The sequence below is a fragment of the Impatiens glandulifera genome, chromosome 7 (assembly GCF_907164915.1).
Source record: "Impatiens glandulifera chromosome 7, dImpGla2.1, whole genome shotgun sequence".
Classification (NCBI taxonomy): Eukaryota; Viridiplantae; Streptophyta; class Magnoliopsida; order Ericales; family Balsaminaceae; genus Impatiens; species Impatiens glandulifera.
This window is the reverse complement of record NC_061868.1, coordinates 50,484,079-50,504,048: the sequence shown is the minus strand read 5'-3', so window position 1 is coordinate 50,504,048 and position 19,970 is coordinate 50,484,079. Positions and strand designations below refer to the sequence as shown.

General features: G+C 33.4%; 4 protein-coding genes across 5 annotated transcripts; 3 read left to right on the top strand and 1 right to left on the bottom strand.

Annotated features, from left to right (window-relative positions):
- The first annotated feature begins 6 nt into the window (after positions 1-6).
- On the top strand, positions 7-2,058 carry LOC124946160 (pentatricopeptide repeat-containing protein At1g09820). The gene has a single exon (XM_047486730.1). It carries the CDS (start codon positions 97-99, stop codon positions 1,939-1,941), a length of 1,845 nt encoding a protein of 614 aa, XP_047342686.1. The 5' UTR covers positions 7-96; the 3' UTR covers positions 1,942-2,058.
- A 787-nt stretch (positions 2,059-2,845) lies between these two features.
- LOC124910740 lies at positions 2,846-6,051 on the top strand. Its single transcript, XM_047451421.1, has 2 exons — positions 2,846-3,268; positions 5,137-6,051. Exons 1-2 carry the CDS (start codon positions 3,199-3,201, stop codon positions 5,931-5,933), a joined length of 867 nt encoding a protein of 288 aa, XP_047307377.1. The 5' UTR covers positions 2,846-3,198; the 3' UTR covers positions 5,934-6,051.
- Positions 6,052-8,625: 2,574 nt separating this feature from the next.
- LOC124946065 (nicotianamine synthase) lies at positions 8,626-9,894 on the top strand. The gene has a single exon (XM_047486623.1). It carries the CDS (start codon positions 8,667-8,669, stop codon positions 9,660-9,662), a length of 996 nt encoding a protein of 331 aa, XP_047342579.1. The 5' UTR covers positions 8,626-8,666; the 3' UTR covers positions 9,663-9,894.
- Positions 9,895-10,420: 526 nt separating this feature from the next.
- On the bottom strand, positions 10,421-18,828 carry LOC124945996 (homeobox protein knotted-1-like 1). 2 transcript variants are annotated; one of them, XM_047486542.1, is made up of 6 exons: positions 18,687-18,828; positions 18,048-18,525; positions 17,835-17,951; positions 17,293-17,452; positions 12,336-12,586; positions 10,421-10,736 (listed from the first exon to the last, which is right to left on the bottom strand). In XM_047486542.1, exons 2-6 carry the CDS (start codon positions 18,285-18,287, stop codon positions 10,524-10,526), a joined length of 981 nt encoding a protein of 326 aa, XP_047342498.1. In that variant the 5' UTR covers positions 18,288-18,525; positions 18,687-18,828; the 3' UTR covers positions 10,421-10,523. The 2 variants fall into 2 exon arrangements, with proteins under 2 accessions (XP_047342498.1, XP_047342499.1); XM_047486543.1 differs by having other exon boundaries at positions 18,048-18,270.
- Positions 18,829-19,970: the final 1,142 nt, after the last annotated feature.

The following is a 19,970-nucleotide window of genomic DNA, read 5'->3' as shown; positions in this document are numbered from 1 at the left end:
TATATTTTCATCTTACAGATAGATAGATAGATATCCGTTGTTACCCGCTGTTTGCATTTCTCTCTGAATCTTGTTCCCTTTGCCCCTTGTTTGCACATGAATTTCTGGCTTGGTCTCCAGTTTCAGAAACATCTTCACTCCAATCGAGTTTCCCTATTCAATCACTTCCTCCACACCCACTTCAGATTTATTTCATCCGACTCAGGATTCCAGCCTCCTGTCTCAGAAAATTTCGATATTGCTAATGTCGCTGAACTATTAAGGAGACAAGACTGGCCCCAGATTAGATCCGCAACCGAAAACACAAACCCTGTAAACCTACTTCAAAATCTGTTCGCTTTGGGAGCCGATTCGGAAATAGTCCTCCGATACTTTGATTGGAACGAAAAGGAATTCGGAGTCTTGCATAGTCTTGGAATTTTCTGTAGATTACTTCATTCATTAGCGAATGCGAAGAGATATGGAAAAATCAGGTCTATGTTGCATTTTATGGCCAAGGAAGAAAGGTACACGAATTCGGCTATTTTCCACACGCTTTCTTCACAGAGTAATGAATTCTGTGCTAATTCAATCATTGTAGATATGCTAGTACTAGCATATGTATATAATATGAAGATTAATTTAGCATTCGAAGCATTCGAGAGAGCAAGGGATTATGGGTTTAAGTTATCAGTTTTATCTTGTAATCCGATTTTGAAGTCTATGGTTGATGAAAGTAAGTTTGGTCTCGTTGAGATTGTTTACAAGGAGATGATGAAGAGGAAGATTAAGGTCAACAGGGTTACTTTTAACACAGTAATTAGCGGATTGTGTAAAGCTGGGAGGTTGCATAAGGCTAAGGATGTTATAGAAGACATGATAGCAATGGGAATTTCTCCTTCGGTTGTCACTTACAATACACTTATTTCTGGATACTGCAACAAGGGTAGAACAGGAAGAATGTACAAAGCAGATGCTTTGTTGAAGGAAATGGTCTCGAAAGAGGTCACCCCGAATGTGATTACTTTCAACATTCTTATCAGTGGATTTTGTAACGACGAAAATGTTCCAGCCGCCTTGAAGGTGTTCGACGAAATGCAAGAGCAAGGTCTGCGACCGACTGTTGTCACGTACAACTGTCTGATTCACGGACTATGCAGTGAGGGCAAGCTCGACGATGCCCTTCTTTTGCGAGACGAGATGATTGGGTCCGGTTTGAAACCCAACATCGTCACTTATAACGCCCTTATCAATGGATTTTCCAAGAAAAAAATGTTGGATGAAGCTAGGAAGCTATTTGATGATATTTTAGTTGAACGACTCGATCCAAATGTCTTGACGTTCAACACACTAATCGACGCCTATTGCAAATCGGGCAGAACCGACGAAGCGATTTCCTTGTACCTTGAGATGAAGAATGATAGAAAGGTGCTTCCTAATGTTTCCACTTACAACTGTTTACTTGGAGGATTCCTAGACAATGGAAACATTGATATGGCTGGGAAGCTTGTAGATGATATGAAGAAGAAAGGTTTGAAACCGGATGTTATAACATATAACATACGGGTAGGTGCATTTTGCAAGAGAGGGGAGCTGAAGAATGCGACTGGACTTCTGGACGAGATGTGTAAGGAGGGCTTAAATCCAAATCAGGTGACTTACAACACATTGATGGATGGATATTGCAGTGAACTGGGCAATAACAATATTCAGGGGGCTTTGAAAATCAGGGCTAGGATGGAAAGGAACGGAAAGAAGGCGAATGTTGTAACTTTTAATGTGCTGATAAAAGGTTATTGTAAGAAGGGGAAGCTTGAAGAAGCTAATAGGCTTGTGAATGAGATGTTGGAGAAGGGATTGGTTCCTAATAAGATCACTTATGACATTATTAAAGAGGAGATGATGGAAAAAGGATTTGTTCCAGATATTGATGGACATCTTTACAATGGTTATCCAAATTGAATTACTATTAACTAAGCTAAGCTAATGATGTTTTAACAGACAGAACCTCCATTTTTCCCTGTGTGTGTATATATTACTAACTATATTACAGTTATTTTGGCTGATTGATTTGATTTATACATGAATTGAACCACGTAATCTTTCGTTTGTTTGTTTGTTTCATTTGGACTGGTTTTTGGTTGCCACTAAAAATTGTAAGATATTTTTGAGAAATCAATAGAATTTGAACTTAAGGGGTTTATTCAATGGGTGGCTGCTGACCACAGAAACAGAACAGAACGTTATCAGGGCAAAAACGCTTGTTTTCAGAAAAGTCTCACACCCCCATAAGTTAGTATTACCTATCTATTTTTACTCTTTAAGCAGCAACTAACAGGATAGGATAAAGTAACCATTTAGAAACACATCTCAATTAATTGATTTTTCAAATTAGCAATGATCACTAATAATAAGATAACTCATAAGAGTCCCAATAAAAGAACCATTGTAATTGTCATCATCCTCCTCCTCGATTATCCTACCTAATAAAATTCCATATTTTCGTAAACATTGTTTCTGTGTCGTTTTTGTTCAGATAACTAACAAGGATACGGTTTTAGCTAGAAAAATGATATCTTTGTTAAAATATTAACACATGAGAGTACCAAAATCATGCCTTAAGTTTTCTTCTTATTTCACAAGTATATTGTTACTGCCCCCAAACAAATCAAAGTATATATAGATACCATAGATAGAGCTGCAATCTCAATCCCATATATATATATATATATATATATATATATATATATTATAATTAATTACTAGTATTACAAAAATCTAACATAAATTGCTTTCCTCATTTTAAAATGAATTTATTATTATGCAATAAGTCACGCAAAAGGAATTTCCCTCTTCTTCTTCTTCTTCTTCTTCTTTATTCTCTAGGGAAGGAAGGAAGGAAGATGTACAACCGACGCCTTTGACCTATTACTACTACTACTACAAGTCTACAACTGACGCTTTTGGATCTCTTCTCCACAGAAGGAGGGCGGTTAGCAAGAGAAGAGAGGGACGCATATATAGATCGCGTTTTCTTCTCCCAATAGCAGGCGGAAAAGGGATCTCACAAAGTCTCGATTTTGACTTTTTCTTCTCTCAAAAGAACGGCACAGACTCGCCGGAAGCACTAGGAACTCATCTGCGTGAAGAAGAAGAAGTCAACCTGTTTTGATCTTTAAGACTTCCAAAGCTTTGGTCGCCAAATTCTTGAGGATAAGTATGGATTTTCAGAAGAAGAGAGTGCAACTGTTACTCTTCATCATTGGCGTTGTCTCTCTCAGTATGGTTGGTATGTAAACTTTCTTTCTAATCAATATTATACCCCTACTACTATCTTCTGTTTATGCATTCTATTTTTGGACCCTTCTCTAATGAATTTGAATATTTCATTGATAGCAATTGAATTGTTAAATTTGAGATCCGACTGTAACGGATGATAGCCAATAATACATGAATTGAACCATGTACTTGTTGGTTTCAGTTTCTTATGTCCTGTGCTATTTTTCCTTTATGAGAATTGTCTATCTGGATTCTTTACATGTTGGTCGGACACCACCATTATGCTCATTGGGAATCAAGTGTCTTATTCTATTTTTCTTAAACTCAAATTAAACAGGAACATAAAAGTATACCCAAATCTAGGATTGGAGGTCAGAAAGAAAGATATGAGAAATCTAGATAATATGATAGAAAAATACAACTTTGAATGCTATATATACACTAACAACACAATCACTAACCAACACAATCATACTAGAGCTCTAAATCTAATGTAAATATTGTAACTAATAATTATAATTAAGTGATAAGTTTTTCGCCGCATGTCAACTTATGATTACGGTTGTCTCTTCAACACTCTAGTTATATTCATTTGAAGACTTTCTTGAATGAAGTGTAGTCGTACCTGATGTGGTGGCTATTGCTTCCTATGTTAGAAGCATTTCATGTTGGATATACTAATAACCTGTGCCGTATAAGTGGGATCTTGATTGTCTTGTGATTGAATTGAATTTAAGCTTCTCAGTTGTCAATCGGCCTTTAGTTGTGATTCTTAGCAACTTGCTAAGCTGTCAACTTTCCTTTAGTGGTCATCATTCTACTTGTTGTTTGTTTTCATTTTGTGGTCTTGAATCATCCATTGGGAGAACCCTCAATCAACTTGCTTGAGGATGTGAGTGAGGTCATGTCGATTAAGTATTATTGGTTCAAGTAGATAGCCTTTTCTTATTTTATTTAGCTCAACATTTAGTCGTTTAAAAACAATACATCTAGATGCAAAAGTGATCCATACATTTGAAACAAGAGGCCCAATGAAGGAATGATGATACTTAAGTAGTGTGTCCTTTTTTTCTCCAGAAAAAATGAAAAAGGCATGCTAGCATTATGGTGGTTATGACTTTGCTAAATTGTTAATCTAGATAATGGAATATAAAATGATGTAATAAGATTTTTGTAAAGATCATTCAACTCATTTTAAGGCAGTGTTTAACACATCACATAATCAAAACTCTTTGTTTATTTTGAATTAAGTTTGTTTCATATTTGTTATTTAAAACCATTTAATTATGTAGAATCAACTAAAACATAAGTAAACTACATCATGTAGTCTTTTTCTCGCTTTCTTTCCATTGTACTTGTACCTCGTACATTTGTTCAACTAGCCCATGAACTATGTTCTTGTGCTCAGTCTTGTCAGCACTTTGGAGTTGTCCTTCCTTGATTGTTCCTCCAAGCAGTGCTCAATTTTGTAATTTGCTTTTTCTATATGTATAAAATGAGGCTTCCTCTCAGCAAAAATATAAATATAAGCTAAACAATTTAGCTAGAAAAAGTCTGACTCGATTTATTAAGCAGCTTAATTGAAGAAACTACTATTAATGACTTAACTCGGTAACATAACTTTAATCAAATTACGTTACAGTAAGGCTAAAATAGTCCTTGAGCACCTTTTTCCGACATTTTATAAAATCAACTTACAGTACTTAAATTTCAGATATTTTCATGTCGTTTATTCAACAATCATTTTCAACTGATTTGGCACTTAAAATTCAGTAATTAACACTTTATTGTCAGTTTGATCAAACGCACCTTAAGACAACCCGTTTTCTGTTTAGAACATTTTGAATTTCACGATGATTAGTTGTTTCCGCTTTGCAGCTGATAAATGTAGGCATCTGGTTGGTGAGGAGGCTTCTTCAACGAGTGGGAAATTCACAATCTTTGACTGCTTAGACGGATCTACAGGGAGTCTGGCATGTGCAGTGAAGGAGAGCGTAAAAATCTACTTCTACAACATAAGGTCGTCCCATGTGGAGAGATCGCGACACGAAGCAATTGAAAAGGCACTTATAGAAGCTCTAAGCCAAGGGCTAATTGCACAGGAAGCAGCCAAACAAGCACAGAAGGAAGGCGCAAAAGCAGCAAAGCTAGCGACGCGTAAAGCCAAACGCATCATAGGCCCCATCATTTCTTCTGGATGGGATTTTTTTGAAGCACTATATTATGGGGGTACTGTAGCCGAAGGACTCCTTAGGGGTAGCGGTACGTTGGTTGGTGCTTATGCGGGCGGGTACATAGGAGAGCAAAAATTTGGGCGGGTCGGGTATTTGGTTGGAAGTGAATTTGGAGGCTGGGTTGGAGGAAGGATTGGATTGATGGTGTATGATGTTGTGAATGGAGTTCATTTCTTGCTTCAATTTGGTGAAGCTGATGGTGATGGTCTTAAAAATCTCCAAGAAGAAGAAGAAGAAGAAATTAAAGATAATAATGATTTGGAGTCAACAACAACAACTGATGCTGCTTCTTTTGAAAGTGCTGAAGAGGAAACAACAACTGATGCTGCTTCTTTTGAAAGTGCTGAAGAGGAAACAACAACAGTTTATGAAAATTATGATGAAACGGAGTCTTATGAATCTCCTACTCCTCCTACATATGAAAGCCGCGAAGATCTTTGATTATTATTATTATTATTATTAATTAGATTGTATTGCTGCTAACTGCATGTAGTGTTGTATCATACATACATACACTTACTTGAATTGTTCCTACACCTATTAGAGTTTGTTTGATTGATGTACTGCGTAGGGTTATTTGAAAATAATAAAAAATTGGATTTCAATGTGGGACGGTTTCCAAATAGAGCCATAGTTTGGCCTTTGTGGGTGGGGGGCAACTTTAAAAGGGAATCAGAATTCTGATAGTGAGGCAAAACAACATGGGGGTGGGGTGGCTTTTCTTTTCTTTTCTGGTGCATTTTGATTTGACCAAATAACAACAAGTTAGAGTTTTGACAGAAGGTGACAAAGCAAAGGAAAGGAAAGGAAAGGAAAGGAAAAAGAACATTAATTAAGAAAGGAAGCTCCACCATCCATTATTCAGCCATTTCTTTAGGCCCCAACACTACCTACTGTGGAAATATTTGGTTCCATTTCCCCACTAATTTTATCATTGTCGAGTAGTCGCATTTAGTGGGGTTCTTATTTAAGACGAATTAAATTCAGAAAACAAACAGGACAAAGCAGTAATAAAAACCAACCACCACAACCGACAATCAAATTCACTTTTTCATTTGAAAACATCTTCAATGAAACAAACAAAGTAGTTTATAGTATGACTCATATTATATAATATAAGTTCAATAACACACCAACATCATCATCATGAGATTTAGATAAATTATTTGGACAGCTTCAAATAAATTACCAAAAATGTACATATTCAGATACTTAAAGAAAAAGAAAAATAGATGAATAAGAATATATTTCAAATTTCAAAAGTGAAAAAGCATGCACTGGCATAAAGAGATGGATTAATATCCTCCAATGAAAGTTGGAGATAACAAATTTAAATTAAATATTGGGACATAATGTACATGTACACAATAATGTTGGGCTTTATTATTTAAGTTGAATAAGAGCTCAAAGGATCACCAACAATAATGTCAACACTACTCACACTAGCTCTAGCTAGAACTATAACTATAAAATATTATTATTATTATTATTATTAATGCCCATTCAAGTTTATGCAGAGCCATGTTTTTTTACCAAGAATAATTAAACCAGCATTTTAATTTATAAATGCCATGAATAATGCTCCTTTAATTAAAAAAAAAAAAACAGAACCATTTCTAGTGAAAACGATCATACTAGTTTGAGGACAGTACTATAAATATATATTGAAGGTTAAAAGTGTGACTGAGTGTCTTAATTTTAATGATAATAAATTTAAATAATTTATTTTTTTTATCCTTAATACATATATATACTAATGTTAGAATCGTATATAATCCTAGTCCTAATTAAATGAATTAAGCAGAAGGGTTGGTAATTTATTCACTCTACTACTACCTGGCACATTTTTGGGGTTATAAATTAATTGCATGTAATTAGACAAAAGCATAAATGAAAAATGGAGTGTGCAATTTATATATATAACAGGCCTATTGCAGCCACACTTTGATTTAATTAATATATAATATATTTGTCTTCTGGTATGATATCACGATGACAAAATATTTATTATGTATTAGACGTTTAAATTATCATTTTTTTAATTTGAGAGGGACACAAATAAATATATATAATAAAATAAAACTAATCACGAGTAGGAGAGGTCGAGTAGTTATTCTTCTTTTAAAGATCTAGCAACTATGAGCTCAATAATCGGTTGGATTATTTTTTATTTTATTTTTTCATGTCATGCTTAGTCGTTGTGTTTAAATGATTTTTATAATATTTAATATAAAGACTATTTTGAAAATAAAATAAATAAATGAAGATATATAATTATTTAATAAAATATATGTGTATGTAGCCTTCACACTTATCATTAATAATTTATTTGTTCTTGCATGTATTCCTAATGGCCTGGACCAGGACTTGGACCCTAACCCTAGGTATATATTATTAGGTCTGTTGGCATAGTTTTAGAGTTGATGAAAGGTAATGCAGATAGATTGCAAGCAAGAAGTTGATTAACAGAAATAAAAATTGATATATAAATATTTGGAAGTGAATCAATACTACTTATTACAATATTGAATGTGTCCCTAAATTTATTAAATATTGTGAGCTAAGTCCAAATTAAATCAGGCATTCTTCATGTAATTGTCTAATCCAATCCAATCCAAGACTAGCTACATCGTTATTGCCTATAACATAATAACAGGTAATATATATATATTTATATATATATATATATATATATATATATATATATATATATATATATATGCTTGACTTATTTATTTATTAAGACTAACTAGCTAGTGTGAAATCAAATTGATACCAATCATTGAACGGCCATCCATATATATATATATATTCTCCACATAAAATAAACCATAAACCTAGTGTAGTAGTGTGTGAAACCTTAGGAAAGTAGCAGAATCTAGTCCCCCACCCCTACTATGTACACTCATATTTATTTATTTATTTTACTCTTTTTGCATGATTCATGTTGTTTTATTTTTGTAAGATTTTATTATAGAATTAATGACTTTAATTTGATCATTAAAAATTATTCATTAGACAAATAATCTAGAAAGATTCATCTAATCCCCTGTTTAATTATGTGGACCCCACAAAAGTGCCCATAAATAAGGTCTTGCGGAGAAGGGTGTCTGATATCAAAATATTCCGACAAACAACAAAAGTAGTAAACTATCTTTCTTTCTTTTGGAGAATATGGTTAGCCATCAAGAAGAACAAGACCTAAATAATGTGATAGAGAAAGTGTGCGAATTGTACGAGAAAATCTCAAAGCTAGAAACCTTGAAACCTTCCCAAGATGTCAACACTCTCTTCACAGACCTAGTCAACACATGCATCCCATCTTACCCTAACCTCGATGTCACAAAACTCCCCGAAGATGTTCTACAAATCAGGTCTAATCTCATCAAACTATGTGGACAAGCCGAGGGCCTCCTCGAGTTTCACTACTCCACCATTTTGGGATCATTTCAAAACCCACTTAACCACCTCTCCCTCTTTCCATACTTCTCCAACTACCTTAAACTAAGCCAACTCGAGTACACCATCCTCGCCCAGCATATGATCAACCGCGTTCCCTCCAAACTCGCTTTCATCGGCTCCGGCCCACTCCCTCTCACCTCCATTGTTCTCGCCACTCACCACCTAACCCAAACCTCATTCCACAACTACGACATTGACTTCTCCGCCAATTCTGTGGCCTCCAGGCTCGTTCAGTCCGATCCCGACCTGTCCGCTCGCATGGTCTTCCACACGACTAATGTACTCGATGTTTGCAGCGAGTTGAAGGAGTTTGAGGTTGTTTTTCTGGCTGCTCTTGTGGGGATGGATAAAGAGGAGAAGGTGAGAGTTATTGATCATTTAGGAAAGCATATGGCTCCCGGGGCGTTCCTCATGTTAAGGAGCGCCCACGGTGCTAGGGGTTTCCTGTATCCGGTGGTGCAACCGAGTGATCTTCGAGGGTTTGAGGTTCTGTCTGTGTTCCATCCGACGGATGAGGTCATCAACTCGGTGGTGATCGCGCGCAAGTTGTCATTTTCGGTGGCTGCAGATCATGATCATCAGTATCAGGCCGATATGGGATCAGCTAATCTCATACTTCCTAATTACAATTGTTGCTGCCAACAGATCAGGGGGTTTAATCGGATGAACTTGATGGAGGAACTGGCTGTAGAGGATCACATCGCGTGATATCATTTTATTGCTTCAACATAGATTCGATGGATGGATGGAGTATTGAAGTGCGTACGTACTGTTGTAGTACTGTTGGTAGGTATTATTCTAAATAAATACACAGTTTCATTACTTGCAATGTTTTGTCTTTTGATGTTACCCATAAAATAAAACAGCCTCATCAACATCCTTCCAACTTTTGTATTGTATAATGGCATTTTGTAATAAGTACGATTTCTTATTATTGTCATCTCATGACTCTTTTGTTATATATCATGTATAAGATGACAATTTTTGTTTATATATCTTTCTTTCTTTTATTGCAAATGTAGTAACCACATCTCTCTCAAAGGGAGGGGGCAAAACAGTAATATATATTTTAAATGACTGTTTTCCCCCCCTTTCATGTGAGGGAGACCAAGGGAATACCACTTAAGTTTCTGGTGCCCCAGTTCGGGAATGAGTTAACATATCCCCGTAGGGTTCGGAAACGGGTTTGGGTAGTGGGTATAGTTTCCATCCCTACTATCAGGGGTTAAGGCTGGGTTGGGCCACAAACAAGAACCCAATGTCCAACTTTAGCCCATACACTATAGGAGCCCTTGTGGTACTCCTAGAAAAGGGTGAAACTTGAATAACCTAATTATTTGGAAATCCTAACCAAAGAACATATTGAGAAGCAAAGATACATATATATATATATATATATATATTCCAACTAACTTGTCAAATTCTCCCTAGTTTAGACAGGGGACCGGAAGAAGAGGAAGGATCAATAACATAAATAAATTCCGGTTTCCTTTTGTACATGATTAATTGAAGATCAGGATAATTAAGTTCAATATATAGTGTAATTGATCTTAGCTAGAGACCTAGTGCTCAAAGGTGGAAATTTCCATTTCCTACTACATGATCAGCATCATAGTATATGGGTGCTCCTCCTCCACCAAGATCTCCACCGACACCTTCCATGAGGGCGAATCTCATGTCTTCTGATGGTTTCCAATGCCGCTTTCTCTGGTTTATGAACCAATTGTTTATCTGTTTCTGGTCTAATCCAGTCGCCTCCGACAAACTTGTTTTCTCCTCTTCCTGTCCCCATTATATATATATATATATATATGTTTATACTCAACAAACATTATTTGAAACTGAAACTAAATTAAATGTACTTTAACTGGTAGAGCTCAACTTAAGGGCAGTTAAATTGTAGGCTGCCCTAATCAAGGAGCTATGATCATAAGTCGGTCATCTTCTCAAATTTAAGCTTTCTTCAACTAGAAACAGAAGTAAACAATAGGTTCCAAGCAGAGTGGGCTGATGTGAGTGAAAATATATAATGGTCCTATTTTATCATGGAGAATTGACTAATTTCCTACTTATCTCATTTAAACCATTTCAATTACCCACATTGTGTATACAAATTAAAATATATTTATGTTTTTAAACTGAAATATGAAACACGACATTATTAAATCAAATTAAATGAACCTGTTTCATTAAATAAACTGAGATTTAGATTTCTTTGTGAAACTCTTCCAGATACAAATTCAGAGAAATATGGTTTCTAATAAAACAAACAAAACAAATTAAAACAGCTTGAAATGGTCGTGTATCAGCCCAAAACACCAAACACGGTCAATTTTGACCCAAAGGCAGATGAGGATTGTCCTATGAGGCCTATATTAACCTGTTTTTTAGCCTATTTGGAAGTGAATATAGAATCACTTCAAATTCACATAAACTATAATTCACCTTGTCCTAATAACCCCCAGACAGAAAATATATGGAGCTAAGATTAAAATTTATTTCACTGCCATGTAGCCATCAAACATCATAATATTTTTTCTTTTTCATAAACATTTCAAAACTCACTTTTCATCAACCAAAAGATATGAAGTAATTAACTGATACAAATATCCCCATCCTAGGTTTTATTCTCGTTACTTTGTAGGCACATTGTCTAGAGTGTTGCCTGCCAGGAAGACATCATTGAAAAATTTGTATTTATATGAAAATGTAAATTAGGGAGAGAAAACAAGATCAATTTTGGGACTAATATATGGGGCAAATATTCAAAATATTGTGGATTTATAACCGGGGGTATCTTCGAGATAGAAAAACACAAAGCACCAGGCTAAAAGACAAAAAGTAAAAATAGTAGTTTTACTAAAAGCACTGAGAGGAAGACACAAATTGGAAACAAGAGCTGATGAACAATTTGAAGCATGGGGAGGAGAGATGTTTTGGAAGGATTGGAAAGAAAAAGAATAAAACTTTCAAGGTTAAAGAGATTGTTTTAAGAGTCAATAAAAGATGTCTCTACCAGAAACCATCTAAAATTGGGTCCTTTTCTTGGACAATGGAGGATGAAGAGGAGAACCCTAAGCTAATCACTTTGTTCAATCAGTTACAACCTAATAATTAATTTTCTTTGTGCTTCTTTAGAGTTTGGGGATTTTGGAATATTCATCTATTGTTCTGTACGAGGAAAGCTCATGCTTTATTGGGTAAAAGGTGGTTTGATGTATTATATATTTTAGTGGAGGCATATTTCGTGTCTTATAATGAAAGAAAGAATTTGACTATTTCCCAATATCTATTGGCTTGAGGGACGCTTTTTATCGTTTTCAAATTTTGTGAATAGTTAATGCTTTCTATCTTCAAAATAAAAAATGAGTAAGAGGATACCGTGGGATATGGCCATCTGTAGTGGTTGTTCCACCAGTCGAGTAATGTCATCCTTGCATCCTTTGGTAGCTTCCCCTTCTTCCTTTTCTTCAAGAACTCCTTCCTCAAGCCACTGAGATTTCCACTGTATTTCTGCATCAGCATTTCCTTCAACTCCTGATCGTTCACATGAGTACTGGAAGACTCTTGGCTTTCAGCGGGTTCTACATCTCTGCCACAGAAATCCTCGTCTGATGAACACCCTCTTTCATCTTGTACCAAAAGAAACACAGTTAGGAAAACTGACCAATTAAGGTAGGTACTAGGTAGTAGTAACATAATAAAGCAGTTAGAAAATTATGATCTAGAGAAATAGTGAAAAACTTTTAGATGAGAATAAGAATAACTTAGATTACCTTGGAGATGAGAAAAGCATATATCAGTTCATACATAATCAACATAATGCCTTCATATAATACACCTACCATTTATATATTGCTTCCCTTCTCTACTAAAACTAATTACAATGCTAACTTCATAAATAATTACTATATATCTCTATACCCTAGTCCAACCTAAAAAACTCCATAAAAGGAAGTTTAGGTGTCTGGGATGTTAGAACATGAAAGTACTTTCAATTATCTTTCACTTCATAGTTCCTTCAGATTATATGGAAACATCAGCTGAAATCAAAGTATTTTAAGGACATTAAGCATGTTATAGCTTGAAAAGAAGTGGATTCAGCTCGTAAAGAAAGAGGAATTGTTTAAATAAAAACAATTGGTATATTTGGAAGTACACTTCTGAAGATGTTTCCAAATAAGGTAAATTTGTTCCTATTGGTCTCCAGTTTCAAGCAGCATTTAATTTGCCCAACTTTCTCTCTTAGACATGATTAGTTGCAGTTCTTTAGAAATTTTAACTTTTGCATCTCCAATTGTCTATCGAAAAGTGAAAATTAAGATGCAAATAAACATTAGTGGCCACAAATGCGGAAACTCCCTATTATAATTCGGTGGATCATAAGAATGAAGGAAAAACTTTTATCCCACCAAAGTAGTCAGTGGTAAATGTCGGCTTAAAAGACCAAAAGGTCACGGGTTCGATTCCATCTAGAAGCGTTTTGAGTTTAAGCGGGGGTCATGACTGTGAGGTGTCATGCTAGTTCTCCTTTAATTCCAAAAAAAATGAAGGAAAAACTTTTCAAAAGCCATTAAACCAGTTTGAAATTTGGAATATCAAGCTTTGTGGTGCCATTGGGACCAATAAGGCCCACTGCTGAGTCTGGAATGTAGTACATGTTGAGGAAATTATTAAAAATAGTGTATAAAGAATTGTATTCATGGTCTCACACTCTCACCCTATATATTTTAAAGAGATAGATTGATATTTGTAAGCATCACATATTTTTTTATTACTTCCACTCATCTTAACAAATAACTCCAATTGGAGCATTAAGGCTGTACATCCTTAATGCTCGCTTGAAAAGAAACCCATGTGAATTAAGATGCATACTAAGGTATATTAATACTGCCCATCTAATAATCTTCTTAATTCATCACATAGTTGCAGGCTGGGTAAATATTATATTTTCAACTACAAGTATTCAAATTTGTGCCAACAAGGCGTGGAGTTTAATAGATCAGTATTATTCAAAAGAATAATGTAAATGAGTTTAAAGTATTCTTGTTTTTTCTTGATGTTTCTAATTCTAACCCCGTGTTTTTTGTGAAAAAGGTAGAGAACTTTTCACTAGTCACAGTCGTGATGATAGCGACTTTGTGAGTAAAAATGTGGTGGGATGCTCCATTACAATACAATGCAACAACAAGAGACAAGCATCCTTTGAAGGAAAAAATAAGCCTCAAAAGCATGAAACAACAGCAAATCAAATGGCAATATTATAAACTCATAAAATCAAATGCCAAAAGAGCCTTGCACCAAATCAAACCAGGACACCTTCTACCCCCAAGGAAAATAAAATAATTATAATAAATCTTAATTCTTAAGGTTCTTAAGGCTTAGAATTTCTTTTCCAAATTAGAACCTTAAGATTTTTCTTTTCCAAATTAAGCAATTGTATTAATAATACTGATTATGGCAAAGGTCGCGGAACCCTAAATTAGAAGTCATTGAAATGAAGCACAAATAGTTTATTCTTATTAGCAAAAAACAAACCAAAAAAAAATCCCTAAAACCCTAACAATAGAGCAGTAACTTGTCTACAATTGACTTTAATCTGGTTCATAATGCCACTCACAATCAGTAAAACAAATCAGCCAAAAATTCTTAATTCAACTTATTTGTTGAAACTCACCACCAACACTAAAGTACTATCCGAGTCCCTTAACAATATCAGTATTGTCTCAACGATTTCTAAGAAAAATATTTGACAAAAAATGGGTATCAATAATATAATTTTTCTTATCATTACAAATTATTGCCAATTTTTTGTCTACATCTATGTGTTGGTATAGGCTCTTTTGGGAATAAGGGGAAAAATAGTAAATAAATATGTTGTACAATTTCATGTTGAAAATGGATTGACGTGGTGACTTGGCTCAACAGTTTTCACGCAGGTCTCTTCTTTAAATGAGAATAAAATAATTGTAAGAAACTAAAAAAATAACCAAAAGTTAAAGTTCTACTACAGAATCAGACTACAGAACTTTTCTTAGCTGGAGCAGTCAGAACTGCAAGTTCCAATATTATTTTACAGACATATTAGACTGAATTGACCAGCCAAAATAAAGGGGGGTAGAATACATCTATCAAATTGTTGCCTACCATTTCAAATTTGTGATCTTTAAGTGCATGGGGATGAGTAATTAAGTGTTAAATACAAAAAATATGTGAATCTGCAGCTTGCACGTGAACAAATTGTACTTATTACTATTTTTTCTTATGGTCAAAGAAGAATCTATAGAAACAGAAAAAAGTGACTTCTGATAGTGATATATATATAAAAACAAATGATGATTCCTACATTTAATATGTAATATCATAAGTTCTACTAAATGTAAAAATATTTATATTAATAAACAAAATAATAGGAAGATTATAATATTTTGTCAATAAGTAAAATAGAGTTCTCACAAAGTGGTGGCGGTAACACAAAAGATGTAGTTGACGTTTTTTTCTTCTTTTTTTTTTCAGGAAATTATGTTTCTTATGATGTTGAGGTCTTTTAGATCTTGGCAAACAATGTTTACTTGTGACTAATTGGTTTGGTTTTCCTTGAACACAAGTGTGTGGTCTTAGAACAATGAGTCAATGATAAAATATCTCACTTTTTCAAATGATAAAGGTACAATAGAGTTCTAGAGAAGTAAATATTACAAAGAGGGGAGCTGAGAAATGAATATTTTGAATAGTATATATCTGAGAAAAAAATATTACAAACAACCATCATCATCACGTTTAGACCAAGGTCTTGTTTGATGTGAATTAAATCCAAATAAACTAATATATATCATTCCATTAAATAATTCAAATTCTCAATTTATACAAAAATATATTTATTTTTCTTTTCATTTAAAAATATGTGAATACTAAGAATAATTTGATCATCCAATAATCTATTTCTTTTCAAGAGTATTTAGAAATAATCTAATTGAATCCAAAATTCAACAAATCACCAAAGAAGTTCATATCCAGGACAAGAGAATACAAGATCAATTCTCAAATATCATCATCAACTCTATTAGTCTATTTCTAATAACTCTAACCAATATTTTTATAGTTGTACGTACAATTTCACCATCAAATTAATTCCTTATAATATTTTTTGAAAATGTTACTTCAAATTTACTGCAATTCACTCTCTGGATTCAAATTTATCCAAAATAACTCATTTTTTCAAAATCACATAAAACAGGGTTATTTGAAAAAAATCAACTCAGATTATTCAAATAATCCCAAAGTAAATAAGGCATTCATACAAGTAATCACACAATTATATTGATCTGATTTGAATCGTGATTGCAATGAGATTAAAAAGGAAAAAGATAACATTAGGATGAACTTCATCTGTTTTAAATATTAGGTGAACACAATTAGGAAAACCTAGCATTAGAACTTGTTTGATATTAGTTTTTTTTGGAAATTTTATCCAAAACCCAATATTTTTTCTTTTTTTGGCTTCATCTATCCCATCACTATTTTATTCACTAAAATATTATTTAATATCTTCTCTCTCATCTTTTATCTAATCTATTTAGATGATAGAGTAGTCATTAAACTTTAAAAAACTAGTTTTTACAAATTAAGTTATACAAACAAAGATTTTATCCAAAATCCAGATTAAAAAAAAAATCAAACAAGCTCTAGTATTGTAAATATTTTAAATAACTTTTAATTAAAACAGTCATAAAATATATATATAAAAAAAACTGTACTATGCATATATTCTTGAGATAAACAAAAGCATGGGTAATGAAAAGGGGGAGTTAGAAAAGACAACACAGCCAGTGAAAGATGTATCATGTAGCGTGAGTTATGGTGCTCCGGCAGGCCATGAAGTACGGTCGGAACTACACGTACAGCTCATAGGTTCTACATTTCAGCAGTTTCAAGGGCTTGTTTGTTTTATATTCAATCTTTTAGTAACATATCTAAAAAAAATATTAATATATAAAATATTCAAATTAGTATTTTAGTTAATGGATAAAGATGGATAATTATTATTTGATTTAAAAAAAGAATCCGAACAAGCCCTGTACAGTACATAAATAAAATTATTTAAATATAATATATTACAAAAGTATTTATATAATTTAAATATCTGTAAAATTTTATACTAATAATTTTTATTTAACTTATAAAAATGAATCTCTACCTAATTAAGCTATATATGTATACTTCATTCGCCAAATAAAACACACTTATCGATGATATAAATTTGCTTTCTATTTGTTTAGCTAGGGTAGGTAAATTCCGGTGAATAACATGCGATTGGTAGAAGGAAGAAGAGACTTACCAGAATGATAGTCGGCAAAGTTGAAGGAGGTCGTAGTCGTGGTGGTTCCCTTGCAGAGGTCACTGAGCTGCAACTCAATATTGGACAGAAATGTTTGGGCTTCATCGAAGGGCTTCGACAGCTCCTCCTTGTATATATGCAGAATCTCACAATATGATTCCTTCAATGGATCAATTTCAATTCAGAAAGCTTATTGCTGAAATTAATTTTACTTGCAACTTGAAAATAAAATTAATTAATTATTCTCATGTCTGACTGACTGAGGAGACCTTATCCTCTCTTATCATATAAAAAAAAAAATCTAACAATAGTTTAATTACTACATGCAGAAGAAGGATGATGAAAACAGGCTTAGTAACTTGCATTTGCAGGTTATAGAAGAAGAATGTTATTCATCGTTTCAGAATCGAATTAATGCTACAACATGCCGGACGAATACCAGCTTTACGCGAGTATATATATATATATATATATATATATATATATATATATATATATATATATATATAGAGAGAGAGAGAGAGAGAGAGAGAAAGAGATACCATGAAGTCATCTAGTTCGGGATTTTCTCCGATCTCACAGTGATAACTGATTGGAAGTAGGATGTTATCTTTGCTGGTGGTTTCAAGCAGTGAAGCGAATTCTGGCGGTGCTCCGACCTATTATACATATATAGCAGCAGCAATTCATAGACAGTAATCTAATTAAGAACATGCTGTGCTGTTATGGTAGAAAACTAAGAGACAATCAATCACCTTTTTGCATTCGACATAAGAGGAAACTAGCTTTGGATAAAGAGGATGGCCGGCGATCTGAGCTTTAATCAGATCAGGTACATCTTTACCTATGGCATCCTCCTCCTCCTCCTCCTCTTCCATTTCTGGCATCTCGAATCGTAACAAACTATCAACAGCAGTAGGAAGGCCAGTAGTCATAACGGCGATATCATCATCTGAGCACGAAATCGAAGAGTGTAGCCTGTAGAAATCGTCCATTTCACTCTGTGAACAGTAAATCTCCGTTTGGGAGTTTGATCGGGCGATCAATTGGTCAAATCAATCCTGAATAATAATCCTGAATCCGGATACATTTGATTTCCATAATTGAACATTTAATTAGACGAAAATACATTCTGATGGCATCGATCGATCGATCGATCTGTTTCTTGTTTGATTAAGAATGTTTTGGCATGATCTATCTAATAATAGCTAGATAGCGAGTTCCGGAATTATCCTACGAACATAAAATATAAACTAGTATAATAATGTGATCCGCGGCATGTGAGTGGGGGAAAACTGTATCTAGTTGATGAGATTTAGAATGATGATAGAAGGAGAAGAAGAATCCAGATAGATAGGTAGATAGATAGATAGATAGATAGATAGAAAGAATACCTGAGATGTCGATAGTTCGTGACTGAGTTGATGATGAAAGAGACCTCACATGTTCTTACTTACTTACTTTCTAATCTATAGAGAAGAAAGTAACAACAGTAATAGTAAAGCAGAAGGAAGGAAGGAAGAAGAAAGAGAGAGAAAGTTTTATATATTTTGGGTAAAGCGATATAGATAGATAGATAGATACAGATGAATGAATGAATGGATGAAACTACTACGCACGCTCTTGCACAGTGCGGACGGACGGACGGACGGTTAATGGGGAAAACTACCCTGCTGCGGGGGACTGGAGAAGGCGTATATGGTATGGGCCGGGTGGGTATTCGTATATGTACCATCTCTACTCCATTTTCTCTTTCCACTATAACTGTTTGTCAGCGTAAATACCGGGCTATGTACTGTTTCCTCTCCTGTATATTTTTAGAGCCATTAAATACATTTTTATACTTTAAATAAATGAAAATAACTTCATTCATGTTCTAAAATATAAAATGACTAATTAAATCAAACAAATCAATTTTAATTTTCATAATACTGAATTTACAGTCAACATGTGATTTCTCTTCCATGGAAATAACCCTAGTTACAAAAATAAATAAATAAATTGTCTATATAACAGAAAGATAAAAACATAACCATTTTAATTGTGTAATCATCAATTATAAATAACACATGAATATACCATGTATATAATATAATCATTAATTCAAAATATTGAGATAATGATTCATACAAAAAATTATTGTACATATAAATTACTTTCAATTATAACTTTTATCATTTTTTTAATAACATAATATTGAATGAAAATTATAACAAATATCTATTTGTTTACCAATATTTGAATATTAAACTTTCTACAAAAATTACTTATTTATTAATACAAACTTATAATATTTTTCTCAGAAGTAGATAGTTTAAATAAATAAAAACGACACCTAATAATGGGACCAATCGATGTGAGTATTATAAAAAGTTAAACATATTATATATATATATATATTTAATAGAGTTAAAAATGTATTAATATGATAATTTTTGTAAGAAATTAATTTTAAAAACAATACAAGTACTAAAAGACTAATTGTTCTGATTAGAGCACTAGTTTAGTTGAAGATTAATTATTATTATTATTATTATTATGCATTATATAATATTATCTAATAACAAGGAAAAAGAATTTCCAATCAGGCAAAAATATCGTTTTACTCTTTTTGTGGAAGAAAGGAGAGCAGAAGGCATATTAATTAACATTTAATAAAATGTTTTTGATAACAAATT

Coding starts and splice junctions, on each gene's coding strand:
- LOC124946160 (XM_047486730.1), top strand. CDS start 97: ATGAATTTCTGGCTTGGTCTCCAGTTTCAGAAACATCTTCACTCCAAT.
- LOC124910740 (XM_047451421.1), top strand. CDS start 3,199: ATGGATTTTCAGAAGAAGAGAGTGCAACTGTTACTCTTCATCATTGGC. Junction 3,269..5,136: donor TGTCTCTCTCAGTATGGTTG/GTATGTAAACTT, acceptor TCCGCTTTGCAG/CTGATAAATGTAGGCATCTG.
- LOC124946065 (XM_047486623.1), top strand. CDS start 8,667: ATGGTTAGCCATCAAGAAGAACAAGACCTAAATAATGTGATAGAGAAA.
- LOC124945996 (XM_047486542.1), bottom strand. CDS start 18,287: ATGGACGATTTCTACAGGCTACACTCTTCGATTTCGTGCTCAGATGAT. Junction 17,453..17,834: donor CCGAACTAGATGACTTCATG/GTATCTCTTTCT, acceptor GATCCATTGAAG/GAATCATATTGTGAGATTCT. Junction 12,587..17,292: donor CTTTGCCGACTATCATTCTG/GTAAGTCTCTTC, acceptor TTTTGGTACAAG/ATGAAAGAGGGTGTTCATCA.